A 13,767-nucleotide genomic window follows, 5' to 3' on the forward strand; every position below is an offset into this window, starting at 1 on the left:
AAGGCCAGTCACTCTGAAGCTGCTCGTGTCCGTGGATCTACACAAGACTAGAGATGGTGACAAGGGGCCTTGGCTCACTGGACTTGACTTCCTGCCTGACAAGAGACTGGTAGCCGTTGATAACAAGAACTGGCAATGTATCATACTGAATGAGCGACTACAGAGACTTGGAACACCGTACAAGTTCAAGCGGTCCCCACTTAGCGTAGTGTGTGTGTCTCATGATGTACTGTGTGTAACGTTTGGTATAGGTAAAGTAGTTTATCTCATGTCTGTGAGTACAGACAATACCATCATACTGACGAGGAAGATCAAAACATCATACAATTTCTACTCTATATGCTGCATGTCACCATCCTACATGGTCGTAAGTGCGCACGATGATCTTTGTCCTGCGAGAATAATATCAGTGCATGGTGTGGAGTCTGAGTTTGATCACGTGGTTTTCCCTAAGAAGTCTTTTAAAATAGATGAATGTAAGTGCACGTATGTCCAGTCGAAGAACACTTTAGTACTGTCTGACAAGTACGCTCACACAGTGTACTTTTACGACACCGTAGAGGGCAGATCTAGAGCAGTCACTAATAAAATCATACAGCAACCTCGTGGCGCCTGTGTAGGGCCTGGTGACACGGTAATGGTGTGCAGTGTGAAGAAGAACTCCATCGTGCACATGAATGTAAATGGGGACATACTGGGTACATACCCAGTGGATATGGAATGCCCGAACACAATATGTGTGTCTAAGGATGGCACTAGGCTGGCGATGTCTAACAGCATCAAAGGCGCCGAGAAACTTCACGTGTACATTATATCAACGGCGATGAGTTAGTTGACTAGCAGGATGTCGACAATGCGATCATTTTGTACACACATATTAAAAATAAACGTTCTTTTCAGTGGTGATTTTTATTCAATACAGAATACTCTTTCGTTTAATTAAAATTGAGTAGTGTTGTTATTAGGTTTAATCGTTATAAAAACTGTCTCTGTATTGTGGATGTTTTATTACTTAAAATTATTTTTAAGTAATACTATCTATTAAAAATCCATTATCAAAACTACAGGTAATGTTAAATATATTAAAATACAGTGTTTATGTTATACTATTTGAATTCACATAACATGCATTTGAACTGTTTTGTATTCACATTCAAGATAAATATTAAACGATATACTAATAATCAAGTTCAAATGTTACATACATAGGTGCGTATCTATCCTCTCTATTGAAGCGCGTTGATTATTGGTCAATGTATGGGTTACTAAGTTCACCTTCATCATCATCATCATCATCATCATCATCATCATCATCATCATCAGCATCATCATCATCAGCAGCAGCAGCAGCGGCACCAGCAGCAGGGAGCAGCAGCAGCAGAAGCAGCAGCAACGGCAGCAGCAGGAGCAGCAGCAGCCAGCAGCAGCAGCAGGCAGGCAGCAGCAGAGCAGCAGAGCAGCAGCAGCAGCGCAGAGCAGCAGCAGCATCATCATCATCATCATCATCATCATCATCATCATCATAACCACCATCCTCCTCCTCCTCCTTCTCCTCCTCCTCCTCCTCATCATCATCATCATTTTCATTATCATCATCATCATTATCATCATCATCATCATCATCATCATCATCATTATCATTATCATCATCATCATCATCATCATCATCATCATCATCATCATCATCATCATCATCACCACTACCACCACCATCATCATCATCGTCATCATAATCATCATCATCGTAATCATCATCATAATCATAACAATGATAATAATTATTTCATTAAAGACGGGCCCCGGTTGCATCCCATAGTTATTTGTCGAGAGATATGTCATTGGTCTAACCCAAAGGTATCAGTGATGATTTGGATAATGGGCTAACACAATGATATCGACCAAGAAATGGATCAAGGGTCTTACTTAAGTCATCTTCCTTAATATTACGGTTATTTGATATAAACCAATTATTCGGTCGAGAAACGGGTTTTGGGTGTAAGGGTAAGATATTGATGATGAGATGGGTCCTCCTTAATCTTCAACTATTGCGTTTCTGGGTACGGTTGCTGAAACAATTTAACGACAAGTTAAGTTCAGACCGAAATATAATTATTTTTAAAGAAATTTTATTATCAAAAATATGCAAATTATTCAAGCATACAATTTGCTTGCAATTAACCGGTATATTCAACGGTTGATAAGTCGAATACATTGCTTAATCCAAAACTTAAAGGCTATTAGCTTAACTGGTCGTTCAAATTTAGAACAACCAGGTCCTGATGTTTTTTGCGTGTGTAACTTTAGCGGATAGTAAATTATTATAACGTTCGGTTCAAGTACAGGGTAGCAACCCACACGAGATCTGATTTAATGAAAATAGTATTTACAATTCTAATTTGATTTTTTTCACATCAATGAGTGTTGTAAAAAAAAAAAAGTTTTGTTATATATTAGAAAACAAAACACAAAAAACTTATTCAAAAGTAAGCGGAGATATAAATGTATTGTTTAAAGACGCGTTTCTCTACCAGAACGCTATATATTCACATGTTTATGAAGACAATGGTATTCTTAAATTTTCTCAACTGTTATGCTTTATATCAATACTTATTTAATAATTGTAATTAAATTGCATTGTACGTCTTTTTCACGAGTTTTATATTCTGTTTTAATTAAATATAAATCTGTGTCTACATGAGTTATCACAGTGAAGAATTTAATAAAAATTAGCGATCTAAAATATATTTTGTACATTCAGTTAACATTGTATCTTAACATAAAATGTGCATATATAATCGCTGTAAATTATCCATATATAATTGGAAAGAAATTATTGTGTGATTAACTTTCAGTCTAAAGCATCACACTTTTCGCAGGAAATTAAAAGAAGTCGATTAATAGTTTTGTTGATCGTTTGTTTGTTACACTAAATTTAATTTTCTTTAACACTTTGTTTTCATGGTTTCGATTGTGTTGACTGTAAAATTAATTGCCGAAATTGAAACTGTTGTTTTGCAAATGTATTTTTCTTACGTTTTATATTTCATTTTGGGTATAAATTATTGCATTATTTCTTTGCTTACAATGAAATGAACGTTGCACATTGACTTCAGTTTTCCGACATTCCCTAAAACGACGATAACGATTTATGTAAAAATGAAACGACTAACGTTATAGCGTGAACATTTACAAAGTAAACACATGACAACCATTTTATGTTAAAAATGTATGCATGTAATGTTTCATTCATTCGCTATCATATTTCAACCATGCGTGTTTGTTTCGATGCAAATAGCGGTTCACTATCAAACAATATTAAATAATATGTTTAAAAAAATTACAATGTGTAGTGAGAGTATATAATATGTTTTTAAAGCACTATATAACTTTACGGTTTTTAACAAAGTGTTGGAAAATATGGCGATATATTTTGACCAGTACACAGCGAAAATACCAGCTTAGTATTCCAACTGTTAACGAGAACAAATATGTATAGGTTATATGGAGAAAGTGTGCTAAAGCCCTCGTGCAAATAACTCACCAAGTGTGCAAATAACCACTAAAGGCACATTTGCTCCATATAATGGCCTGATAATTGCATATGTTCATCATGTGTATACATATGTCTTGTATATCGAAATTAATAATAAATATCGTGTATATAGAAATCAATAATTAATATCGTAATAAAAACACAATTTAATATAAACGATACGCTTACCTCAATGTCAACTTTAAATCAATATTTATAACAATTAAATTGAAACGGATGCTCTTACATTTTTTATTATTCCATCACTTTTTCGAAACTTATTTTAAACAATTATGCACGATAAACACGCAATGCGAAATACGTTTTTCATTTGTTCGATGCTTTAAACAAATGTTTTACTGTTAAAAACAACACGTCCATCATGTCCTTAAAATCCAGATAGTTTAACTCAAACTAGTTTGTTTTGTCAGAGAAATAACGTCAAACAACAAACGTCATAAATTGCGCTATCAGTTGCATGAAAAGTTAAAGTACGGAAAGCCGGTTTTGAGAAAAAAGCGATTCCAAAACCCGTTCAGAAGCCATTTTGTTTTAACGCTCCGGTCGCCAATAGTCTTTTTCGGAAAGGCTTTAATTTATCGGTAAAAGTTATCGCCCTTGAATACTCTCTAACGAAGAGATAACGCGCGACTGTGACTGGAGAGCAAATTAAATATGGCGGGCAACAATAAAACGACACGATTTCCTAAGTCAACGGGAAAAAAGAGACATTACTGTTGTATATGCAGCAATTACCGAGAAAAATAGTGAATGGACATAATTACTCTTCATAGATTTCCATCGGATGAGAAATTGAAATGGTTTTGGATAAAACATTTAAAAAATATCAGCCCACATTTTTCATTGAACGAGATGAATGATCGTCTTTGTTCGGCACACTTTGTTGCTGGCCTTTAAAACAAAAACAACCCTGTGCCTAGTGTATTCACGATTCAAGACCGAGAAAAACGTTTCAAAACAACAAAGGTTTGTGATAAATTATGTAAATAATCGTTAACGAGTAATAAAGTAGCGATTTACTAAAGTGGCGATTAGCCGAGCGTGGTTAACCTACAAAAATTAAACTCAAAGTACAAAAGATAAATGCATCTAGCTCTGTGTTTTGAAGACCTTGAATTCAAGTACTGGCCTTTCCAGTTTTGTTGTTGAAATTAATATAAACATGATATCTTGAACCAGTGATATTGAATAAATGAAAGAAGTACAATGAATATAAAGCTACTCACAAAACCATATTTTTATGCATCATCCACATATGTTTTATCTTTACAATTAATACAGACATCTTACCATTGTGTCTAGAATTTCAATAATGAATATGTATTTCAGTAAAATATAGGGCTGATAATGGTGTTAACCCGAATCCTGATGGTTATCAAACTATACCGAACCATCAATTCATATTTTGAATGTATTGGAATTATATTACCATATATAATAACATTTTCTTTTGATAGGGCGAGTCGTTATATATGTGGGGCGAATCGTTATAAAACAAGGGGCGAGTCATTAAAGCGGCGAGTCGTTCATTACGAAACACAATGTATATTGAATCAAATTCAAGGAAATTAATTACCATTTCACATAGTCTATTTTCAGGTGTTGGAATCTTTTTTTGATGAAAGTGGGTGTGATCAATTCACTGTGGCACAAGATCACTCACAAGTCACGGATATGTATGATCTGCATGACGAAGAGCAAGGGGAAAACACACCGTATTTATTTTCTGGCAACTATCTAGAAGGATCTATTCAATTGCATGATTATTGTTGACCTGTCAAGTCAACAGTTCGGAATGTAAATAAATGTGAAAAGACAAATAATGTGATCCCTTACATGTCTTATGATGAGTCAGAAATATTTTATGCTAGACCTATTTCAGAAATAAGTACTCAGACATGTGCAACAACCTGTTTGTCACAACTAATTCAGACAGAGCCGTCTGATGTGTGTTTACAAAAGTCTTTAGAATCCATAGGGATTCAGTGCAAGCTACCCGATATTACAATTTAAGATGTGTGCAAAAATGACAAAAAAGTTATGTTTTATACTGGCTTACCCAATGGTGGAACTCCCCATACTTTATTTGATGAAATGGGAGATGCCGAACGAGCTACACAAAGACAATCAACAGGAAATAAAAAAGGAAGATCTCGGCAACTTCGATTGATTGATGAATTTTTCCTTGTTCTCATGCGCTTGCGACTTTTTTGTTGAAGACTTAGCTTTCAGATTTAAAGTGTCAACATGAATCTGCTCTGTCATTATCAATTAATGGATAGATTACCTAAGTATTAAATTAGAATTTTTGCTGACATAGACATGACAATGCCTGAAAAGTTTCGTACTGTTTATCCATATACACTTGTAATAATCGATTTAACTGAGATCTTTACTGAAAATCCAGTAATGTACTCTCATTACAAATCACGCATGACATATAAAACATTAGTTGGTAAAAGCCCATCTGGTGTTATTACATTTGTGTCAGATTTGTGGGCAGGTAATATTAGTGATAAACAAATTACAAGGTCCTTTGGAATCATAGACATAGAAATGTTTATTAAGTAATATAGGCCACCGGCCCAAAATACAGCATTTACAAAATATATCAGGCAGAGTGATACATAATCATATAATCATACATTTTAGAACATTTAAGCAAAAAAGAAAAATGTTTCTGAAATGATACACATGATTAAAATGTTAGATAGAGCATTACAAAAATATATTCAGGTATGTATGTTTAAAATTTCTTTTCTTCTCATAAGCGACTTATGCAAAAACTTAGCAATCCTTATTATATTATGTTCATCTTTTAAGCATAAGATAGCATAAAACATTTGATGAGATCGGTTTCTTAACCAGTCAGGTTTGAAGAATGTTTGCCTAAATGTTTCGTATTCATTACATTAAAAAAAGAAATGATGATCATCTTCAACTACGCTTATATTATTTTTTACACATAATGGACAAAATCTTAAATGTCTCTATTGATAAATGTCGACCTTTCTCAATCATGAGATCATGCGTTGAGCAACGAAAACTTGACAAAGTTTTCCTTAAAACAAACGACATTTTTATATTCAGATATGGTTCACAGTACAAATCAGTTTAAAAAAATCTATAATGCAATGCTTTAGGAGAATTGTCAATTTTTGATTTCCATACTTGAAGATAACAATCTTGTAATCGTGTTTTGAACAGATGTATTAAATTTTCTTCATGCCCAACACCTTGAGCTAACCAAACATAACCAAATCCATAACTAAATAGTAATTCTCTGATATGACTAGCCCATGTCCTTCTACCTGCATCATCTAAATCTTTTAACATTTTATAACACTGGTTCGGGTATCTATGATTTTCCATACGGGTGATTTTCAACCAAAATTAGGGGACTGGCCACACAGCCCTGCCTGGTTCCAATATTACATGGGAAAAATTATAGAATCTATAAGTGAGATACCACGGTTATTATTAGGATCGTTAATAGATCCTTTTTTTGTGTAGTGGAGTAATTATGCTCTCGCTCCACTTTTCAGGAAAAATACCAGAATCAAAAATTGCATTAAAAAGTGGATTTAAAAAGGGCAATATATCATTAATAGTAAATGTATACATTTCAACACAAATTCTGTCAGGGCCCCCTGAACGATTTGATTTCAATTGATGTATACTATCAATGATTTCTTGATTACAAATGGGTGCGTTAAAACTACTACAATCGTATTGGATATTTTCAAGACTGATGTCATCTTGCTCTTGAGAATTGTTTTCTTTATTTATGAATAAATTTTTAAAATAATCTTGCCATTGAGTTTGATCTATAATATTTGATTGATGTTTACGGTTTCCTTTTAGAGTTTTCCAAAACATTTTAGAATTTTTCCGGGAACTAACTAGATCATTACGCTTTTTCCCAGCAAATATGACTTTTTTGTTTGAACATATAGATTTGAAAATACTTTTTTTAGCCTTATATGTCATACGATCGTGTCTATCATTTGTAATTCTAAAATATCGTAAAGCTCGTGACTTTTCAATTTTAGCAATATTACATTCATGATCCCACCATTCAGGCTGTGAAGAAGTAAAATATTTAGAATTAGACTTCATATTTTCCCCAGCAGTTTGAAATACATTAATAAAATCAGAGATATACGAACTAAAAGTACGATCATTACGATTTCTTAGATTTTCTTTAAAACATCGGAAATTTATGCAAAATTTATTATAAAAATCGTCTTTCAATTCATCTTTCCAAATAAACTTCTGCCATAAACGCACATTTGAATCATAACTATTGCTTGTTGAATAATTTGTTTGTGTTGATTCAAAACATAATTGACAAATAAGTGGAAAGTGATCAGAATTATCTTTATCACTGATTTTAAAGTCAGAAATATATCTAAATAAACTTGATGAAGCAATCATATAATCTACTACACTTGCACCATTATTAGCAAAACATGTAAAATTACCATCTTTATCACCAAATAGACGACCATTTAAAATATCGATATCAAATGTACAACATAATTCTATAAGTGATAAACCAAAACTATTATAATGTTTATCTTTAGAATTTCTTCGAATTGCAAAATTATCAGATGGGTAATCATTATCATTCCCAAAAATAAACGACAGATCATCTTCTGGAATGAAATCTTTGAAGTCTTTGATCCTAGAATTTAGATCGCCTGCCAAAAATAATTCGGTATTTGGAAAATCAGCAATAATATTATTTATTTTGGTACATAGAATAGCAATGCCATTGTTATCGTTTCCATCATAAAAAGTTGAGTATTCAGGTGAAACATAGGCAAAAACAAAAATAATGTCATCTAAATTTTTAAACAATGAGCCTTTAAATAATAAGACAACGCATTCAGTAACATCATGACAAATACGTTCAATAAGCCCATCATTAATTAGATTATCTTTTATATAAACTGACACGCCTCCGAAACCTCTGTAAGCGGACTGTCTTTTCGGTCGAGAATAACAGAAATGGGTATAACCATGAATATCAAACATATTATCTTTGACAGACCACGTTTCGTTTAATCCAACAATATCAAATGTTGAGATATAATTATGAAAATCTTTATCATCTTGGTATTTTAAAAGACCTCCAATGTTCCACGTACAAATATTAAGATAAGATTTCACAGAAGAAATGTTGTTATGAAGACAATTTGTTAAATCATTTTTGTTATCATTAATTATTATCCTGTTGTCATTCAAACTCGTTAGTGTATTACGCTAAGAGTCAAAATAGTTCACAGTTAAGTCAGTGTTATTTTCATTTAAATATAAGTCATTGTTAACACTGATGTTATCACAGGAGCGTTGGCCGGCAACCTATTTAAATGATGGAACTGGACAATTTTTTATTTTCGTCGTACACATAGCTGTTTCCATTTACGATAAGTTTATCAAGACGTAGATCCTTGATTTGTGTGACACCAAGAGAGGTTTGCATTTAATTATCCGGCCACTTAAATTGATGCGATTTACAAGAAGACAAGTAGAGGAAACACGAAGAATGGCAAATCTGCGAATATATGTTGAAATGGCTATGACACGCATAAAGAGTTTCAGGATTTTGCAAGGAGTAATTCCGATAACTTTATCTAAACGACTTGGCAAGATATTAAAACTTTGTGGAGGACTTAAACTTACAGCCACCTTTTATTCTTGATGAAGACGCGATGGCTGGAATATCACACAAGATACAATTGACACTAGTATTGTGCAGCTTTAAATTGTTGAACAAGCTTGCCAGCCTTGCCTAAATAGTTGATTGTTACTTGTTTTTTGATTATTTTGAGAATATTATTTTTTTTAAGCCTACATGTACATAAGTATTGTGAAATTGCAAACTCTTATAAAATACATGGAAATTATACCATTGTTTACATAAATTATCAAAATGTCAAATAATTTCCATATATTTTATAAATTTTAATCATCAATGTATTCTATAATTTATACCATAACTAGTGATTGAATGCTTTCCTTATAATGTAGTGTATATAATTGAATAGAATTAAAGTGCACAAGCAGGTATTTATGTATATTCCATATTTCTGCCAAAATTCTGTTTCATAATACATACATATATGTTAAAATAAATTTGTTGAACTGAATTTCACTAGTTTGTGCTCAATCCCATACCAAAAAATATGTACTGTAATACTGCTATCAATTGAACTTTTAGAACTTTGCAAGTACCATTACCCTAGGCCGAAATTGAAAAAATATGTTTGGAGTTACACAACACATGAAAACTTTCTGAATAACACATTAAAACTAGGTATGTTTAATTTTTGTCTCAAACGTTAGCAATCAAGGGCTGTTTGTAAAACACGCATGCCCCCACATGGGCTGTCCGTTGTATTGGCAGCTATTGCGTGAATACGTTAGAAACCATTTTACTGCTTCAGGTCACTGTGACCTTGACCTAGAGACCTGAAAATCAATAGAGGTCATCTGCCAGTCATGATCAATGAACCTATGAAGTTTCATGATCCTAGTCCTAAGCGTTCTTGAGTTATTATCCGGAAACCATTTGGTGGACGGACCGACCGACGGACCTACATGTGCAAAACAATATACACCCTCTTCTTCGAAGGGGGGCATACTAAATAAAACATACTTATTCATCATAATCATATAACCTGTAAGGAATGTTGGAAAACTGTGAAGATGTTTCATATCCAATCACAATATTGTATTTGAATGATTGTCTGATACACCATATGAGTTCTTTTGAGAAGATGTTGGCTATAATGATCATATGTATAGATGACAAACAATCTAAGTTACATCCATATTTTTTGGTGCATTTCTTTTTGAATAACTTTTAAACACTCGGGTGTCGTTTTACTAAGCAACTTACGCAAGTCTTAGACTTACGCACATATTTTAAGATGAATTGAATTTCATTTATATCAGATTGAGGCAAAATATTTTTTACATTTTATTGTGAATTCCATTTCAAACATACCAAATTTTAATATAGCAAGAATTTGAAGGAACTATACTGAATTTAAAATATGTGCGTAAGTCAACGAATTGCGTAAATAGCCTTGTAACCCGGGATCATCTGTCCTAATTGGTGGTCTGTGAAACAGAATAAGTAATGAAGTAAGAAAATTAAACAATAAAGCAAGTCACATTGGTCAATTTTTTAATGAACAAAAACAGTGAATAGCAACAAGATATATGAAATGTACAACAAAACTATGATTGCTAACAGTTAATTTCTTAATTAAATACATGTAGATATACCCAGATTAGTAAGATATTATTAAAGATAAAATATATTAATTTTGGAAATGTTTGTTTGTTTGTTTGTTTTTGTTTTTGTTAAATAGAAAAACGATCTTTTTAGAACTTACAATTTTTAATACTATTATCCTAAATCTTTCACCAGTTTATTGCAAAAGAAGTAAATCCATCTTTATTTTCACATTTGAATAAAAGACCTTATTTGCATTTAGTAAAAAAAATGTTTACCATATTAATAAAAATAACAATGAAAGATATTAAATTGTACTCATTCGACTAAGAGAGATCATTATTTTCAAGCATTGAAATAAAGAAAAATGTGTTTTATTATATGGTGGTCTTTGGAAGAAAATGCATCGCTATAAAGCACCATTATGTCTCTTAAATAAATTACACTATTTTGCTACAATAAGATAAACAGTAATCGTGCACTAAGTTTTTTTCCGGTACATAGTTATAACATATTAACAGCACTTCTTCAGTTAATAGCTATGGAATATTTACATCATACTCCTACAGTATAGAAACAAAGTTTCCAGCCAAAAAAAGATATTAAGATGTTTACAGTCATAATGTATTGTTCCCCCGCAGATCAGTGGATACTGTAGCTCTGCAGTATCAGGTTCAATCCTGATAGATTGAGGCGCATTTATGTCATTTTGCAAACTGAATGGGAATTCGAGCTGAAAACCATTATTTTGATCTAAAATAATGAAATCAATATGCCAGTTGTTTTGCATCGAATAAGCTGGTTTCCCGGTTTATAAATGTCATGGGATTCCACTCAACAAGCACCTGTGGCATAAAGTGATTATAAATATTATGTTGCAATTATTTTGTATAGATTAATATTTACAAAACACAATAAAATAAAATTAGTGTGACAGGTATAAAAATGGTTAAATAAATTTCTCAAAACTTCACCATTCTGGCATTTCTGGGAGTAAAAAATGAATCAATAATCTGGTTTAATGCATATTTGTAAACATTTCATGTCAATTTAACATTGGATGAGTATTTCATTATTGCATTTTAAGTTCTGTATTTGTTATTGTAAACAGGGGCGTTCATGATCAAACTTAGTCACACACTTCATTGTAGCTTAACCAAGCATTAATTCATCAGTTTGAACCCCACGTTGAATTCTTCTGCTTAATATCTCTGGGATGATATTAACCTTAAACGAAGTCAATTTTTTCTCCCTTGTTTCCCATGTTTCTTTGTCAAATTCAATTCTTTCAACAGACCTTCCCACCAGAGTCAAACTATAAAAATCACACCACTTTTTATTACAGAGTACCAGTTGTCCTTGCACTTGGAAATAATAAATATGATTTTTTTTTTACTTTAATCACACCATTTTCAAGATAACAAAAAGTCTTTGTTCTTTTCAGCCATTTCAGGAGTTACATTTCTGTATTTATATGCACATTTTTTTAAGAAGTCCATTTTTTTCTTCACAATGTGAGCAAGACACCAGACCATCAGGACTTGCGCAAAGGTGCGGATATTTAGTTGAAACTACTAAACCACATGCACTGACAGTAAGTCCAGGATGACATTCCCTTAAGTCTTTTTAATTACATCTTCGTGCAGCTGGTTCATGTGACATTCCCCACCGAACATTTTCACACGTGAAGGAAGTGTATCCCAACACAGATTTCATTAAAGATTTTGACGCGTGTAGTCCTTTTCTAGACACAATTGTCCAAAATTAGAAGATGTTATTCTGTCTTTCCTTGCTTCAAACCAATTTAAACTTTTTGACTGTTTTGTGTTTTCATTTGAATGTTTTCAGCCTCCTCAGATGTCACACTTAATTTTTCAAAATAATCATCAAACACTTTTTGACAATTTTCACTGGATATCTCTACACAATCTCTAAACATTAAAGGATGTTCTGGTAATCCGAGGTTTTTCTTAGCCGTGTTGGATGGTTGTTTGAATTTTCCCAATGATATGTTAATGTGTGAGTAAACATCCAGCATGAGGATAACACTGTTTACGTTTAACCTTAATGTGTCAACTGGTTCAACACTTATGGATGGCGAATCAGCACATGAGGAAGCCCTTACATTTGAAACTTTTGCGTTTTTATTCATGTCATTGAATTTCTTTTTCTTGATTACAAGTTCATTTGCGTTTTTTGGGCTCAATTTCCTCGACCTTGGTTGATTTCATACACATTGTTTTGATGTTGAAGCATTAGTCCCTTTTTTCTTTTTCTTTGTAATGTCGATGAGACTATACATGAGAGCTGCAATATGATTGCATGCCTCTCCTTCACTGAAAATACAAAATCAATAATTTTTAATTAAACAAGACAATTAAATTGTTATTGATCACTGAAAAGACATAAGGCAAACGCATTTTCAATAGCCATTATTATAATTACCTTATGTATGTTAAAACAATATAGACAATCTTTTGCAACTTTGGCGTTCCATACTTTTCATAGGAAAATACTTACAAACAATATAAATAACATGTTAACATTTGATTATTGTGTCATATTATAATTATTTACAAAAATGTATCTATTATTTTTAGACAAATATGTTATATTAGTGACTGTTATATATAATGGAAGATATCGCTTACTTATTTCATTCTAAATCAATCGACTGCAAAAACAAACTGTAAACAAATTAAAGTGATCTTATTTTATTTTCTTTGAGGCCAAACAAAAAAAATACGTCTGGTTCAGGCTACCTACCCTATTCTTTATTTGGCCAAACCTAACTATTTTATTTCATTTTAAGGTACAAATTATTTTTGGTATGAAACATAATGTATTTTGAATCAAATTATGCCCAGCAACACTGGTTAAGAGTTGAATAGTGCATGCAATTTATATAATTCATAATATATTTATCTATTTTCTATGCCAATAGCTTGGTTACACAATGCAAGTC

At 32.3% G+C, this 13,767-nt stretch overlaps 1 protein-coding gene across 1 annotated transcript in view; it reads left to right on the forward strand.

Annotated features, from left to right (window-relative positions):
• LOC127867890 (uncharacterized) overlaps positions 1–899 on the forward strand; it is an 11,304-nt gene extending 10,405 nt beyond the window's left edge. Inside the window, exon 2 of the mRNA XM_052409406.1 lies at positions 1–899. This exon is cut by the window's left edge and continues 31 nt beyond it. Coding sequence (XP_052265366.1) covers positions 1–832 — 832 coding nt within the window. The 3' untranslated portion in view covers positions 833–899.
• Positions 900–13,767: the final 12,868 nt, after the last annotated feature.

Source organism: Dreissena polymorpha, chromosome 1 (assembly GCF_020536995.1).
Source record: "Dreissena polymorpha isolate Duluth1 chromosome 1, UMN_Dpol_1.0, whole genome shotgun sequence".
Lineage (NCBI taxonomy): Eukaryota > Metazoa > Mollusca > Bivalvia > Myida > Dreissenidae > Dreissena > Dreissena polymorpha.